At 32.1% G+C, this 18,287-nt stretch overlaps 1 protein-coding gene across 5 annotated transcripts in view; it reads left to right on the top strand.

Annotated features, from left to right (window-relative positions):
* The window catches only part of LOC111413156 (Ecdysone receptor), a 178,548-nt gene extending 161,500 nt beyond the window's left edge, over positions 1-17,048 (top strand). For 3 of the 5 annotated variants that reach the window (XM_023044038.2, XM_023044039.2, XM_023044041.2), the window contains 5 exons: positions 7,770-7,940; positions 8,053-8,333; positions 8,533-8,670; positions 8,790-9,165; positions 16,539-17,048. In XM_023044038.2, coding sequence (XP_022899806.2) covers positions 7,770-7,940; positions 8,053-8,333; positions 8,533-8,670; positions 8,790-9,165; positions 16,539-16,789 — 1,217 coding nt within the window. In that variant the 3' untranslated portion in view covers positions 16,790-17,048. The remainder of the gene's footprint in view (positions 1-7,769; positions 7,941-8,052; positions 8,334-8,532; positions 8,671-8,789; positions 9,166-16,538) is intronic. The other 2 variants (XM_023044040.2, XM_023044042.2) reach the window with 1 other exon arrangement.
* The last annotated feature ends 1,239 nt before the right edge of the window (positions 17,049-18,287 follow it).

Here is an 18,287-nt window from a genome sequence, read left to right as displayed (position 1 = left end):
TTGCTACATAAATTACTTATAATGAACCAAACAGATATAATCCATAAGCAGATTTCGTCCAAGATAAACCATATTCAAGTTAGAGAGTGGAAACTCCAAAATATTTTTAGAATATTTCTAGTTCTAGGTCTAGTGTTAGTTCTAGTTTTACTTCAATGAAAAATATACAACAATCTACCGCTGAACAGTAATTAAAACTAGAACTATGGTCCTGGATTTATACATCATATAGACAACTCGGGGAATACCCCGAGATTATCTATGAACATGCATGGAATAAAGCAACTTGTGGAATAATCCAAATTGGATTCTATCTATGAGCTTAAATAGATAATATTAATAGTATGACTTAAACTATTTTGTCCGTTATATCGAGGTTTTGCTGTATTTTAATATCCATTTTATTTGCATGAAAGGTTTTCATTCAATGAACGAGACACACCTTTCAAATTGGTTTCGACATTACTCTTTGGCTTGTAGGCGTTACACCTCGTCAACTTTGTAATACGTCATACATCGTCATCAACACCGATAAAACGTAACGTAGTCGTAATAGCAACCTCGACATTGGCCCCTTCCATCTTCCATCCGTTGAATCAAATTATCTTTTGTACAGTGATCTAAAGTATCGTTGGATTCCAAACGGGGTCGCGGTCGCGTTCCAAGTTTTATTGCTACCTCTCCTTTCCGACCATGTATTCCACGGAGATTTACAAGGTATCTGCCGGACCATTCCTCGCAATCATTGGATCGTGAGGTCATCAATTAGTCGAACGCCTACGCGAAAGTTATCTCTTCGTCGTTTTGTACGGTTCAGATTCATTCCATCTCTTTTAGTCGTGTTCTCTGGGGGTTCGTCTTTCTTTAACGTGGCGACCTACGATGGCCCATAATTTTCTTTCGCAGATCGTTGTAACTTACGACTTGGTATTAGCATATTTTAATCTGTTACCGAGATTTATAAACTCTTGTTGTAAACAGGATTCATTTTTATACACGAGATCATAATGTATAAGTACCAACCCTTTCTAAATTAAATAAATTTTTAATTTAAGAAATAGCCTGAAAAAAAATTAAACGCTTTTTTGTAATAATTGGCAAATACTGCTCGTATTACGGATATCCTGCAGAAAGATATCAGGATTTCAGTAATCCAAGCGTAAGTACTGCAATTTACGGCGCCAATTATGGTAAATGGCGTCCTAGAATCTCATTATGCTACAATGTAAAAGGTCTGAGGTAGTATAAAATCGTAGACTCATCTATCCTCGCAATTTCGTCGCTGCTCATATACTCTTCCTGATAGTTTTGATTCGGTTGAGTGACTTGGATGGCAATGCCGCTTTAATGAGAAAAAATTCACTAATAACCAATCATTTAAATTGCGAAGATGTTTTCTAATTAATCTTAAAGTGGTTGCAAAATATTTAGAGACTAAAACGAGAATTAATTCTACTAAGTAAAAATCTAACTACCATATATCAATTTATTTTATATATTAACAATTTTTTTTCTACGGTTTAATCTTTAATTGCATTCAGTATTAAAATTATAACCTATAAAAACTTAAGTAGTTAGGAAATAGTTACTTAAGTATTAATGGTTATAGCATTGATGATAACGATTAGGTATCAACCGGAAATAATAGAAATTACAATGAAGGTGTGAATAAAAATATATAAAATAAAGCATATATATTCTTTGGTGTTGTATTCGAAGGTTAATAAATGATCGGAGTCATTTATAAGGTTACCCCAAATCGTATGTGTGTATCCAATTACATCTGAGATTGATGAATTCCATCTATAAGTTAATAAATAATTGATCGTTCTTTATGAACATGTATTACAAGAATTTTTAAATTACCCCCGATTATTTACTACATGACTAATAGCGTGTCTTGCTGAAACCGCAAAATTATACAACCAATCAATTCTTGAATTTATCATATTTCTTTCTTCTTGTGATATCTCATTTCCTCCCTTTGATGGTTATATTTTGATCAAGATCAAGGTCTGTCGTTTGATTTCTTTTCAAGTATCAATTGTGCAATAACACAACTTTGTATGCAACCTATTTCTGTTGGATTGAAAGATATCAACAAATTTCTTTCTTACTTCTTGAGATATTTCAACCACTTTGAACACAATTTAACTCAAGTTTCTTATGCCTCCGGTTTAGAAGCTGGACATTTTCATTGCTTAATAGTTAATTATAATAAATAACTAAAAGGAGACTGAGACACAGGGTTTAAAAGCCACAAAAAAATATCGAGATTGACTACACTTAACGAACCATTCAGTGCCCATTAAAATCAAAGGCTTATCTAAATCCGATTTATGATTTATATATAATCTGTTACAAAATGTCTCTCTCTCTCTATGTTTCTCTATAGCTCTACAGCCGAATCGAGCCTTGGTCTCCTCTTTTTCGTTATCTCTGGCATTTCTCTTCCACTTTCTGCTCTTGATCATCTCTTTAACGTGCAGGTCGACTGCATCCTTCCATCTAATCCTCGATCGCTCTCTCGGTCTTACTCCTTGCATACTTCTACCGATTAGTCGCTTAGGGATTTTCTCTTCTGCCAATCTAATCATATGACCAGCCCATCTTAAACGCTGGAGTTCGATGAAATCCGATAATGGCGGGTCCTTATAAACACGATAGAATTCATGGTTGTATCTTAATTTCTATGCATTATTTTATTACAATTCAAATGGCAATTTCTGTCTAATGATTAAATGTTTCAATCCAAAATGTGCTCTATTGGTCGGAATTGACTTCCTTCTGACTTCTGCGTTCTCTGCACCCAGTCCTGATAATTCCATCCCAAGGTATGCAAAAAGTAGTACCGTTTCTATGTTGTCCACTGTTGTTGTATACCTGCGTATTACCCAACCTTGTCTGTCTAATGTTTTCAACACATAGTTAATGCCGACTGTGAAATCTGTGGCAGCAGTGTATAAAGATATTCTTTAAACCAATAACAGGAAAATCCTTGAACTTAAATTTGTTGCTGCAGGTGCCGCAGATTAAGATGATAAATATTAATCGTCAAAAGATTAGGATCTATTATTGAAGTGGTTACATGTTCCAAACATAGAAAAAGGCCCAGTGTGATTAAAGATCTTCGAGATCGAAGCTTAAGAGGATACTTGAGGTCACAGTGTGCTAATATAAACATAATCTGAAGTGTTGTTCAGATATAAAAAATTACCTTTTGAAGCTAATTACATATAATGGAACTAAAATTAAAATCCTTAATATTTCAAAATTAAATAATATAGTATAAGATTTAGAAGATAGAGATTCGATAATTCTCAATTAACGTTATGTTAAATCTCTATTAATTTAATAAACTTTTATAAAACCTAACCATAGAGATGTATTTGCACATAGATAGATAGGCTGGTTAGTTTGAAATTAAAACGAAAGATTTGATTTTATACCAATTATAGAAGTGTATGAAAAACCATGTAAATATAATATGAAGTAGTTAGTTGATTTCCTTATATTTTCTTACTAGAGTTCTTTCCTTTCAATAAACCTGATTTACAAGCTTCTATGAATACTGCGGTTTAATTATCGTGGTTAGTTCCAGACTTTATAAATCATACAATTTACTTCGACAACCTCTAGACGTCGTTGCGTCTAATATGCATCAAAAGAGAAGAAGGGAAAAAAACCGGCTAAGTCACAAATTATACATTTCGAGACGTGGATATTTTAAATATTAATTCAACGCGAAAACAAAGTCAAAATCTTAATGACTTAGCCGGTTTTTCTCTTATAAAAAAATTAATACCTAACAAATTTTATTCATGAAAAAATTATAGTAATAATATCTATCTTTATAAAAACCAATGAAAACTTAATTATGATTTAAGATATGACGAAAAATTTGTAGATTTTGAATGAAATTTGTTTGATATCGAGACTTATATTTTATTATTCCCATATTTTTGTCAATCTCCATGTATGAATAGCCCCTTATTGGGAAAGTTACTTTACTAATCCAACTGTTTCTGATTTTGAAAAATCGAAATACTGTGTACTTCTTGTTTTGTCTTCTACAAGACTCACAAAATATGTCCATTTTACAAGCTTACCAATTCAGATGGTTGTAAAGAAAATCATTCAAGGGTGAGGTCACTTTGTCACTATTCCTACCATAATCCTTGCAGATGGAGTTCCTTTTCTTGCCATGGCATCTACCAACTTTGGACGTTTCTTCAGTAAATTATTTTCTATACTTAAGCGTTTAACCTCTTGCTAAAGTTGACTTTTCTTTTTCGTTAGCCTTTTTAATATATTTTTCCAAACATTTAAATTTTACCAAGAAAGAATTGTATATTCTACTCGCATCTGTTCTGAGATAACCAAAAGATATATTGAAATATTTGGTAAAAATTGTTCTTTAGCATAGCATATAGTATTGATACTTTTTTTAGAATTTAGATACTTTTCTATGAGCATCTCAAGAACTAAAAGCGATTTTCCATAACGACTTGTTGAATTAAAAAGAGGATGCTTTGATTAATAATTGGCGATATTTCCACAATGATCCTTCAAGAAATTAATTTTATATCGAATTTTGAAAATTATCGATAAAAATTGCAACATCGGAAATTTTATCAAAACTTCAAATATGGTTTTCTCAAAAACTAAAAATTATTTTTCAAAACGTGGTTCATTGGAAAGAGGACACTTTTATCAACACTTTGGGATATTTTCATACTCATATTCCAAGAACTGGATTTTATACGAATTTTTAAAACTTAATCGGCGAATATTGCAAAATTCGAAAAAATTGTCGATCATTTCAAAAATGTATTTCTCAAGAACTAAAAGTGATTTTTCAAAACGGCTTTTTGCATTAAAAAGAGGATACTTTAATTAATAATTGGTGATATTTCCACAAGGATCCTTCAAGAAATTAATTTTATACCGAATTTTGAAAATTATCGATGAAAATTGCAACATCAAAAATTTTATGAAAACTTCAAATATAGTTTTCTCAAAAACTAAAAATTATTTTTCAAAACGTGTTGGTTCATTGGAAAGAGGACACTTTTATTAACACTTTGGGAAATTTTCAAACACATTTTCTAAGAAATAGAGTTTATACGAACTTTTAAAACTTAATCGACGAAAATTGCAAAATTCGAAAAAATTTTCGATCATTTCAAAAATTTATTTCTCAAGAACTAAAAGTGATTTTTCAAAACGGCTTTTTGCATTAAAAAGAGGATACTTTAATTAATAATTGGCGATATTTCCACAAGGATCCTTCAAGAAATTAATTTTATACCGAATTTTGAAAATTTTCGATGAAAATTGCAACATCGAAAATTTTATCAAAACTTCAAATACAGTTTTCTCAAAAACTAAAAGTTATTTTTCAAAACCTGTTGGTTCATTGAAAAGAGGACACTTTTATTAACACTTTGGGAAATTTTCAATGTCATATTCCAAGAAATAGATTTTATACGAATTTTTAAAACTTAATCGACGAAAATTGCAAAATTCGAAAAAATTTTTGATCATTTCAAAAATTTATTTCTTAAGAACTAGAAGTGATTTTTCAAAACGGCTTTTTGCATTAAAAAGAGGATACTTTAATCAATAATTGGTGATATTTCCACAAGAATCCTTCAAGAAATTAATTTTATAGCGAATTTTGAAAATTATATATAGATACCTGATAATTGCCGGATATCCGTTCCACCACTAGTTTATGCTGTATCTTTGGTACTATAATGACTAACACATCTTTTGCAAGAAGCAATATGAAGGAAAATGTTTTTTAACTAGTAGTTCCTCTCCTATCATCTGTAAGTGTAGCTTAAAAAAACTAGCTATCTTCCTCCCATATATCTATGCCAATACAGATTGTATTCCCACATCATCCCTGACATTAACATTCCTCAATGTATGCCTCTTCGTTACTCCACTTACTTATATCAGTTAGCATATTTCTGCCGATTGTATCTTACTCTGCAGTGGTTGTGTTCAGGTCCAAATTTCGCATACATTTGTCGGTACGCTGCTTTATAAATTTTCATTTTGGTATATTAGCTGATTGGCTTTTGATATTAGGTGATGATAATAATAATAATGTTGTTACCCCTTTTCCATCTATCATTACTCCCAGGTATTGATATCATAATAATTTACTTGCTGTATCTCCTCCCCTCAATTCTTACTTCTAGTCTTCCCCAATCATCAATACCTTAGTTTTGCTCTTATTCATCTTTTATTAACTATAAGAATGATCTACATTCTTATTTCCGGCAAATATCACTTTCTTTGTTAGCGATTTACATTTCATTATGATTTTGTTCATAAACATGATGAATATGATTTCTGATATCAAATTATTTCTTATAACGACATTGGTATTCATTTCATATAAATAAATATATTCCTACTTGTTACAAAAAATGGTTTTGTTATTAAATTAAATTTCACCTCACATTGTGCCTCGAATTTCTTTACATATCATTGCCATTTTTGGTTGTTGCAACCATTTTGGCTAATAAGAATACTCAGACCGCTTTGGATCAAAAGCAAATAGCGGCACTGTTTTTTCAAAATTAATTCGGCGCGTTTCTGGGTTTTCGAAATCCGACCAAATATGCCACACGATGATATAGATATAAAAATGTTGATGCGAATACTTAATTATTTCCAAAAAGAGTGAAGATGTACTAATTGAATGAAAGGCCTTTGTATTGTTTTGGTATTTTTTCTATATTTTATGTCTGCACAACACTTCGTCAACACTTAGAAAGATCTTTGCAAAATGTTTACGTTGAACTGTTTTTGGTCACTTGATTATCCAAAAACCTACTGGATTCTAGTTCGAAAATAATCTCTCCTTTGATTTTGTACCGATGTTTCCTGAAAAACTCAGTAAACGGTTTTATTTTCAAAAAGAAATGGGTAATAGAAATAGTTTGAATAAGGCACCCAGAATAAAGCATAAATTGAAAAGGATATTGTTGATACACAAAAACTAAATAACGCAAAGCAAAATTAGCAGTCATCCTGTGTTCCAATTAAATAAAGAAGTATCTAACACCTGCGCTGTGATAGACTTTATTTTTTCTTATGGTCATAATATAGCAACAAATATCTAAAAAATTTCTAAATATCTAATATATAATTAGCCATTATTTTTAAAATGTTTTTCCATAATGGTTGAAAACTATAACATATAACTAAAAATCTTCTACAGTTATTGTCAATGATTAATTCTAAACATTTGTCTCAAAAGTATGTTAGTTTTTGTTTTTAATGGCAGAAGGAGTCTTTCAAATAACTTTTTTTACTTGAATCTTCAAAATTTTTTCTTTCGATATTATCTTATATTTATTTTTTCCTTAATTTAAACTTTCTGTTAGAAAATACAATGCACTCGTTTAATCGGTACACATAACACGTAGGTCGACGGTGGCAAGCGACCACAATCAGCTACCCACACATGCAACGCATGCCTCCTCCTCGATTATTTTAGAACGGTCCCGTCACATCCGCTTACAATTCGGGACCTTGACTCGGAAATCATGTTACTACTCTACCTTTGCTGGCCAACGAGGAGGAGGAGGCTCTTCTCATTTTTATTAGCTCTGCGTATTCAATGTCAAGGTCAGAAGGACTCTCTTCGTAGTAGTTAACTCATTCTCTTTTTTAAATTTTATTCTTTCGTATACAAATATTCTTTTTAAAATGGTCAATGTTTAAAATCTTTTTTTGATTTATTTTAGGACGAGAAGACTTGTCACCCCCTAGTAGTTTAAACGGATACAGCGCGGATAGCTGTGACGCGAAAAAGAAAAAAGGACCTACGCCACGACAACAGGAAGAGTTATGTTTAGTTTGCGGAGATAGAGCGTCAGGATACCATTATAATGCGTTAACGTGCGAAGGATGCAAGGGTAATTAAATATTAATCTCATCTCAACTAATTCTTAAGTCACAAAAATAAAAAGAAAATCGCGATAAAGTCCTTTCCTTCCTGACATTATTTTTTTATTGCTGCTTCTTCAGGTTTCTTCAGACGGAGCATAACGAAGAATGCTGTGTACCAGTGCAAGTATGGAAACAACTGCGAGATCGATATGTATATGAGGAGGAAATGTCAGGAGTGTCGACTGAAGAAGTGCTTGAGCGTCGGGATGAGGCCAGAATGCGTCGTGCCGGAAGTGCAGTGTGCCGTCAAGCGAAAGGAGAAGAAGGCGCAAAAGGAAAAGGACAAACCGAACAGTACGACGAATGGATCACCGGAAATGATCAAAATGGAACCAGAGGTACTACAAATTAAAGAAAATGTAAAAACAAAAATAATTTGACCTAATTAAATTGATTAACCGGATGAATAATTCATTAAATCATTTTAATTAAAAAGAAATTCGTTACCGAATTAAATACTTTCTATTATAAAGAAATCAACTTTTTATTGTTAATTAATTAAGACATACAAAGAACTCAAAATTAAAAAAAAAATTAATGCGATTTCTTTTTTTTTAGCTCTCGGATTCAGAAAAACTATCACCATTAAACGACATAAAACCAATTTCACCAGAACAACAAGAGCTCATCCAACGACTAGTCTTCTTCCAGAACGAATACGAACACCCCTCAGAAGAGGATGTAAAAAGGATAGTTGTAAGTTAAAATCACTCTTAAATCAAAACCGTTTGGTCGGTTTTCTTTTTTAATGAATACTCGTTTTCGAATTTTATTATTTATTATTGGCTAATTATAATTTTGTAACAAATAATAAGAACACACCGATGGAAGGTGAAGACCAGTGCGACGTCCAATTCAGGCACATAACGGAAATCACGATCCTCACGGTACAGCTGATTGTAGAATTCGCGAAACGGCTTCCCGGCTTCGACAAACTGCTGCGCGAGGACCAGATCGCGTTGTTAAAAGCCTGCAGTAGCGAAGTGATGATGTTCCGGATGGCCAGAAACTACGATGTCACCTCCGATTCGATCCTCTTCGTCAACAACAAAGCGTACACGAAAGAAAATTATAGTCACGCGGGTATCGGCGACAATATCGACAATCTTTTACACTTTTGTCGGACAATGTACCAGATGAAAGTTGACAATGCCGAGTACGCACTTTTAACTGCCATCGTCATTTTTTCAGGTAACAAAAAAAAATTTTAAATTATTTATATTAAGTTAAATAAAGTTGGGGTAATTCTTACTTAATAAAGTTAAGTGATGCCATAGAGGTGATTAAAAGTAGTTTGTCAAACAAAGATAATATGTAAATTAACTAATTTTAAATTTTTGCATAGAGTCCACTTATAAAGACACGTGCATTTTATTATGTGTGCTTAATAGGATTGTTCTAACAAGCGACAATATTATTCAAGAACGTTTCTAGCATAGATTATAAGACATTTTGTTAGTAAACACTAGCTCCAGATTTTTGAGTGTTGTAAAAATCCAAACAATCGTTTTCTTTTTGAGCTTTTTTAAGCGATTTACATTAAAATGACTAATTAATTCATTTATAATCTTGTTATATTGCAAGAACACGGTACAGCCATTAAGAGTGCTGTTAATCAGTTTTACGTGTTTCCAATGTAAAGTTGTTAGTGTAAAATCTAGTGATAATTATATATAATAAATAATGAGGGGGGGATTCGTGTTCATGTTTAATCACTATTGTAGTAAAATGAGTTGTAATCATTGAATAAAATTCTAGAAAGGTTATCTCTCCTATTATTTGTATTGCCTCTATATATATTTCAGACTAGTTAGACACCAAGCGATATTCGACTTCTTGAGTGATTTGGGAAACAGACCATTAATTTTTTTTCAGTATATGTGAATATTTATTCTATGTACTGATTTTTGCTGACGGTATTGAGCTAATGCCCTGTGAGATTGACATGTATTAGAATTATTTTTAAAGAAATGGAATCTTAGTTGAAATTTTCAGAATTTAAAAACTTCTAGATAACAGATGAAGTTGAACTCTGAGATGAAAAGTTATAGAGACGGCTTTCATAGAGCTTAACTCGAGGGCGAAAATCATACTTTTGCAAGCACGAAATATTGTGTGGAATTTTTAAATTTTAGAAATGTTATTTGATAAGGATATAGTGGTAATATGTTAGCTTTTAATAATATGATTAACACAGATGAGATAGATACAGTTTTAATGTTGGTTACATTCAGTGAAAGAGATACCTTTAATGACAAGTATTTTTTCTCTCTTTTTATCATTTCCTCCTAAGTGCCATCATAGCGCCAGGATGTTATTAGAATTCTTTTAAAATTGTTTCTGCTTTTTGCCATGTTCTTTACTTTTTGTAAAGAAAAACTTTTCTTCGTCTGTTTTATCTGTAGTCCATCACTTTTCTAGAGATTCTCTCTTTTGGCATTCTAATTATGCGTCTATTCCAGCTCAGCTGTTAGTTTTCTATTTCACTCACTTTTTTGATTTATGTTGTATCTCTCATCGGCAGTATTTCAGTAAAGGTTGGTATGTTTTTTGGTTTTATAGATTCTTATTTTTATATTGGTTCTTACTTTCTTCTTCTAAAATTGTTTTGTTGATTTCGCAGTACATATTACGTGATTTTTGTATAGTGTTTTATATCTGTCTATTTATGGTTCCATTCTTAGTTATTATTAAGAGTAATGATATCTTCTAAGGTGAATTGCATTTAGATATTTGTGAACAACAATAGTTACGGATTCCTCACTACAATTGGGATAGTAGTAAAGTTATTCTTGCGGTAGGTTATTAACTCGCCCTTTTCTACTTTTTGATCACTTCGGAGTTACCAGTTTTGGAGGCTTAATCGTCATCATAAAATAAATCGTACGGCGATAACGACTCTTTGAGAGACTAACTGACTCTCGGGAGATACATCAGAAAGAGAAATCTTCTTGGATTATCTTATATGATGTCTTACTGAGAATGGATTAATAATTGGACCATGTTTACCAGAAGGGGGCCAACTGCCAAAGTATAAAAATTGCAGAAAATCGAAATTCATGCCTTTAAGGTTCTTGTAGAAATTTTTAGCACCCAATAGAATAAAGGGCATTAAAGACTTAATGTCTTGTAACTTTTTGTTTGAAATTTCTGTACCGTTGGGCCAAAAACCTGTCTTATTGGTTTTTCCTGAAGTAATACGTCATGGAACTCGCTACTCTCATTATGAGTGTATTTTAAGAAAATTGAAAATGGTTTATCTTTTTCTAATATTATTACTCCGGTTTTTAACCAGCTAACCTTATTTTTGTTTATGTCTATTTTTCGTTTAGTAATTTCTAGTTTTAGTAATAGTTTTCTACAGAGAAAAAATTTTCCTTGCTCATCTCTGTTATAATCAATGGGTTTTTGCGCGTCGTATAAATTCTTTGGTTTAATTTAATTGCCTTTTCTATGGCCGAAAAATCTGAATCATTTGGTAGATAGCTATGGCCAGCTATTAAGTACATATTTAAAATAGATCGTTTTTAATCTAGGTTGGCAGCTAAATATGTGCTTTAGCATTAACAATTTTGACGTTTCTGTTTTGGCCACCACAGCTATTTGGCCACATTATTAGAGCTTCTGTATTCCACTCCAAAAAAAGTTCTATAAATCTTTTTAGACATAACCCCACCTCTTGTGCTCCTCTTCTGGCCTCTTCTTCTTTCCATATAAAATAGTACCCTTTATTGCCAGAGTGTATGCCCTCATTATAGAGCCAGAGTTGGCGGTTGTAGAAAACAAGATTTGTAGGAACATTCGACAAAGGCAAAGTTTTTTCCATATCATATGTCAAAGTTTGAAGTTTTTCATCTCCTTTGGATATCTCAAAATCATTTTTCATTTTTGTTCTTGCTATTTCAGCTTCTTCTAGGTATAAATTGTGTTCTAATTTTAGTTGCTGCCTGTTCTGTTCCAATACAGCATTTTGTATTTTGATATTGTATGAATCGCATAAAAATGTCGATTGGTCCCTTCTGATAAGCATGGTTCAATTCATCTGCTTAATGGTTGAACCCAAACAAATAAAAAAAAGTATAAAACAACCTTAAAGAAAGAGGAAGCAAACATGTAACCCCCATCCTTTCTTAACTTGGCATATGGATAGAACCAGTGAGCTTCAAATTTACCACTCAATCCTCACTGGTTTTGATATATAAATAAAGTTAAGAACAAAAAGACGGAGTAGATTGTATTCATTCGGAAGCAAACTGATTTTCACAACATATATCCTAAGAATAGACAAGATGCTAGGGGTCGAATAAAGGTGATTTTGGTCAAAGTGCTGCACAGATGATATGCTATGGAGAACCTTGACCAAAATCATCTCAAGATACATACGGACATCAACTGGAAACCCGGCATTAGTCTCTACATATAACAATTTACAGAAACTGGATCAACTTCTGCATCATTGCAAGGATTGTTTTGCAGTAACCACCAGAAAGTACCTAGAATAGTAACATCTGGTAAACTGTTTAAGACGCATTTAGATCTGAACTTTCATCCAGGAGATCAATAAACCCGGAATATCGTTTCGTGGTCCTTTTTCACAACTTTCGTTGGAAATAACTCCGAACCTAACACCGTAGTTGACACTGTGAAGTGAAGTGGATACACATTAACATCGTTAACATACTAAATAAGCCTTACAACGCAGGGAACACTTTAAGCACACTTTTAATAAACGTTAAATTGGTGATTTTTGACAACAAAATAAGATAACAACAAAAATAATAAGTTAACAAAATAAAACACTAAAAATGTGGACATCTATAACATTTAGGTATTGACCTTTATTTTAATATTCACAAAGAGCTATTTTAAAATCTACAGATCTTCTGATTCTGCTTCAGAATGAGATTCTGAATCAGTCACAAATTTCTAAATTTCTTTTTTTTACGTTATCATTTTCTCTGTCTGCATAAGCTTCTTTTCCATTTTTACTTGATAGATTGTTGTTAGCTTTCCTGCTCTTTTACTTTCAAGACGATTGCGTCTCTTACTGTGTATCCAGCTGAAAGTAGTGAATGATCTTTCAGTTGCTGCTAATGTGACTGGTACTGACAAAATACGAACAGTAATTTTGCTTAATGTAGTACTGCTGCAAAATCCTTTCCACCACGACAATGGGCTCATCGATGCCAGGCTTGTATTTTCCTATACAAGAGCTCTAATCCACAAAGCTTCATTAGACAGCAAAACTTCATTGTACTTTGCCAAATCAGCCATAACGTCTAATTTCATTTGCTTGGCTACAGTATATATAAATTCCATAGCGTCAATTTCCTCTTCGTGAGAGAGATTGCATCCTTTGGAGGTTGGATCTAACATTGTAGCAGCCAAGAGTAACAAACTTCTTTCGATCTCAAATTTCTTTAATAAAGTTCGAACGTTCTTCATCATCACTCAAAAAATCAGTAAGTTGATTGATGACATCAGACTAAATTTTTTTAAGAGCATTATCAACCTTATGAATTAAAGGCAAATTTCTTTCAAGAACTGTAATCCAAGACACAATTGGATTCAAAATGTCAAGTAAGATTATGATCTGCGGCCAAATATGTTCGTCGTCCAACAAAAGATATTTTATTTTCTTAGTTAGAGTGAGAGACTTTTTCATGTACAGTTAATGTCTGTAAATCGACTTTGTTTGCGAGAAGAGTTTCAAGCCTGAATTTCTTGCAAGGTAATTTAAGGCTTATATTGCAATTCTTGTTGCAACAAACTTGCAGACAAAACTTGAACTTTTCTCACTCCTTTTATAACATCGGATATTTGGATAATAAATTGTTTGATTGAGGGAGAACTTAAAATATCATTGCTTAAAAGATGTAGTATGTGTGCCAGACACATTTCGTCTCTAATGTATTCCGAAGTATGTCTATTTGCTTTGGTTTGCAAAAATTCGACAAAGAACGGCTCAGATTTTGTAATAACGAAATTGATAACACCTTCATTGCTCATATTGCTCCAGCCATCACACTGTAAGTGCGATTATAAGCTTCTTACAACTGCACGCTAATCTTCTTTTTCACATCGTTGTATTCTCTGTCCAGAAAAGTGGTTGAAATTTATTCTCATTATCAAACAGGTCCCAAATGGCATTCTTGTTTCTTCCCGTTGTGTAAAAGCTCCACAGCATATACAGTATGTCCACGAAAAAGGTGTTGAATAGGAAAACCCTTTTTATTTTTAATTTTATCGAAAAAAGTTAATCTTGATAAAAAATTTGGCTAGTTCTTAGAGTATGATTGGGATAGAAGCATTTAACATATTTTATACGCGGTGTTCAGAAAATTGAAAAAACTTTAAATGGTACAAGAGTAAAGTGCATTTATTTGAGAAGATAAAGAAATAAGTTACTAGGAAAAGTTGTTCAAAAGTAAAACGTAGTCTCTAATACCAATTTTCGAAAAAATCGGCCTACTTTTATTTATTTGTGATCATTAAATTTATTTTAATATCAATTAACTAATTCCAAATTAAAAATGCACAAGTTGTAAGTTTATTTACTCAAACACACTACCACCCGTTGGGCACATACCTTTAAACGAACAAGTAATTCATCAAAACTTTTTCTAACCTCACGTAAAGATATTGAAGCAACGGCATCTCTAATCGCATCCTTTAATTGATCAGCAGTGGCATTTATTTGAGGTGCGCGATAAACAATTTGTTTCAATCGGCCCAATAGGAAAAAATCCATTAATGTTAAATCTGGACTCCTAGGAAGCCACTGAACTGGTCCTTGTCTCTCAATCCAGTGGTCAGGAAATGCGGATTAGAGTCACTTCAATATCGTGCATGTTGCGAAGCCATAATACCATTGGTCGAAAAAGTTGATTCATCAGAAAACATTATTTTCTTATGAAATGCTCTTTCCACACTGCCAACTGCCACTAACAAGTTTCCATAATTCAAGAAATTGTATCAAATTGTATTGGATGGATGCGTTATTGCAAGCAAAAGTCGAATTATTCCGGTTAGACTTCAGACTAAAAAAGCTAATCTGACATAGTCTAAACATCACAAACATTTCAGAAATTAAGTTAATCGAATTCAAAACGGTAAGACAAAGTCGGTAAATATACTGAGAGATTGCATGAAGAAGTTTTGCCAAAACGTAAAATCATTACCAAATGCCAGGAACTTTCCTGAATTTCAAGAAAATATCAGAAATTGCACCGAATTGATGCCATGCTGTAAACAAAAGTCTGGAATTGCTCTGGTTAGACTTCAAAACGTTCTTGAAGAATACAAAACTCTTATCCATAAAATGATGTGGTACTTGATATTTGAAGATTCCGACTGCATGTAAGCAACATTTCCATTATATTTATCTTTAGTTATGATACTGGAAAAACATAAATCTATTACCAAATGTTGGGAACTATTCTGGACGAGTCTAAATTTCAAGAAAATATCAGAAATCGCACTAAAATGATGCCATGCTATAAACAAAAGTCTGGAATTGTTCTGGTTAAACTCCAAAACGTTCTTAAAGAGTGCAAAACTCTTCCACATATGTGTTTTGCTTCATCGTCGACTTCCAAAACATGATTAAAAACTGGCTTGTATGGATGTATCTTGTTGTGTTTTAATATCTTCTGAATTTGCGACTATTTAACAAATTAGACATTTTCAGCTCTTCTTCTTAATGATAATTGCGGGTGTTCTTCTACTGAATGTAATATCAACAAAGTGCTTGCATTATTTTCAGCGTATCTCTTCTTTTCTTTAGGTATTCGCAATAATGACTCAGTGCTTAAAAACTTCAAAATTATTTTACGGCAAGTAGTCTCAGAAACATACATATTGGAGAATTTTTCATTAAATTCCTGAATAACTCGACGATAACATTTTTAGCGTTTCCCATAACATTGCACCAAGTAAATTTGTTGCTGTAAAGTTTAAAGTGTAAGTGTAATTTTAAGCTGACAATACTACAGTTAATAAAATATAAAAGCTAAGTGTCAAAGCTTGTCACTATCAACGCCTACTAGTACAAAAATGAGCACATATAAATAAAAATAAGTCCATTTTTTCGAAAATTGGTATTAGAGACTACCTTTTACTTTTGAGCAACTATTCCTAGTAACTTATTTTCTTACCTTCTGAAATAAAAGCATTTTACTCATGTACCATTTTAAGTTTTTTCAATTTTCTGAACACCGCGTATAAAATATGTTAAATGTGTCTATCCCAATCTTACTCTAAGAACTAGCAAAATTTTTTACCAAAATTAACTTTTTTCGATAAAATTAAAAATAAAAAAGTTTTTCCAATTCAACACCTTTTCCGTGGAAATACTGTATAAGATTATAGATTTAGGGGAATAACCGAATTTATTTTTGTAAATTACTATGAAGGTAGTTGTGATTTGCCTACTTTTGTCACACCTTGTATGCATCAATATCGTCTTAATAATATCCCCAACTTTTTTATGTAAAACATGCTAAATTATTCAAATAACAAATAATAATTAAAAAAATCTATATTTATAAATTAATTTTTTTTAGAACGACCTGCATTAATAGAAGGTTGGAAAGTGGAGAAGATTCAAGAAATTTATTTAGAAGCGTTACGAGCGTACATCGATAAAAGAAGACAACCAAAACCTGGAACAGTCTTCGCAAAGTTACTTTCAGTGTTAACGGAATTGCGGACGCTGGGTAATCAAAATTCCGAGATGTGCTTCTCGTTGAAATTGAAAAACAAGAAGCTGCCGCCCTTCCTCGAAGAAATTTGGGACGTCGATACGAAAACATAGTAGGACGCCGAAGACGCCGCGACGTCCACGCGGGACGATTGAGACGTCGCGACGCCTGATGATTATTTGAAGATTCAAATCGAGAACGAAGACGACGACGAGAAGAGGAACCGGATGGCCAGAAAATAAAAAAGATAACCGATTTTTTCGAGAAGAGATTGGGCTGGCCATCGACTCGAAGGCTGTGAATATTAAATTACACGTTTTTTTTTCTTATTTTGTACTAATAACATATTATTATTATTATCGTCGCGTGGAACTTGACGAAGAAAACACTACTACGTATATAGGTAGAGAAAGAAAAAGAAAGAAAGTAAGAAACTAAAAATAGAGGTAGAATTGAGGAGGCAACTAGAAAAAAAATCTGTTATAAACTGATGAACATATAGTTTTATTTAGATATTTAGTGACTGTACATCTCTCCCATTTTTTTAGTATATTATTAATTATTATTATATTAAAAAAAGAATAAGTGAAAGAAATCAAAGTATACATAAGTTTTATATGTGTGTAAAGTAGAGAGAAAAAATGGAATCGAGGTAAAAAAATTGAAAGCAAAAAAAATAATGATACCGGTGATACCATTTTTTGTTGTCTTTTTGTAATGATATTTTATCTGGCGTATCGCTTACTTAAAAAGAAAAAAGGTAAGACTGGCTAGGACTGAGAACTTTAAAAAATACACTTTTGAGGTGCCTTCTAGTGAAAAAAAAATCTGGATAGATTATCATCAGACTGAAGGGGGCAGGTGCAACAAATTTTTGCATAGAAAAAGAAAATAAAACGAATTTGAATGCGAAAATAACAATAAATATAGGAAAGGAACCGACACGAAAATAATTATAAAAAACGTCTCATTAGCTTTTTTCGAGCATTCAATTCTTATTTTAAAAAAAAACGCTTTTATTTTTGAAACTTAGAATCTCTAAAAGAAGATAAAATAAAATTTTCGTTTTAATTTTTTTTTAATTAAAAAAGCGATCGAAGTGCAATCTTATTTACTTAAGTTATTATTTTTTTTTTTTTAATCGTCTCGCATAAGAAAAAGTAAAATTGATAACAATCCTAAGGTGACGTGCGAGATAATATCACTAAAAGGGAATAAATAAATTTTGTTATTAACCGTCCGAATATTTGAACAACCACAACAACCCAAAAATAAATCAATACCTAAAATTATTAAAAAGTAAAGAATGGAAAAGCTGCTGTGCTACGATTGGACTATATTAATTGATAAAAGGACCTTTTTCAGTGTGAAAAAAAGTGTTTCTAGTGATTGACTATGAAAAGAAGAAATTGATGAATGAAGAAATATAAAAAAAGTAAAGAAGAGGTGCAAAAAATATAAACAGCAAAAAAATTGGACACTCCTGCCTTTCTATTATTAAAAAAAAATATTAGAGAAAAAAATAAGAATGCAAAACGGACGTTCTATGATGACGTTTTCGCTCTTAATGTGGTGTAGCGCGTAGTCTACTCATTTTTATACTGTATACCT

This window comes from Onthophagus taurus, chromosome 2 (genome assembly GCF_036711975.1).
Source record: "Onthophagus taurus isolate NC chromosome 2, IU_Otau_3.0, whole genome shotgun sequence".
NCBI classification, from domain to species: domain Eukaryota; kingdom Metazoa; phylum Arthropoda; class Insecta; order Coleoptera; family Scarabaeidae; genus Onthophagus; species Onthophagus taurus.
This window is presented reverse-complemented; position numbering and strand designations above follow the sequence as displayed.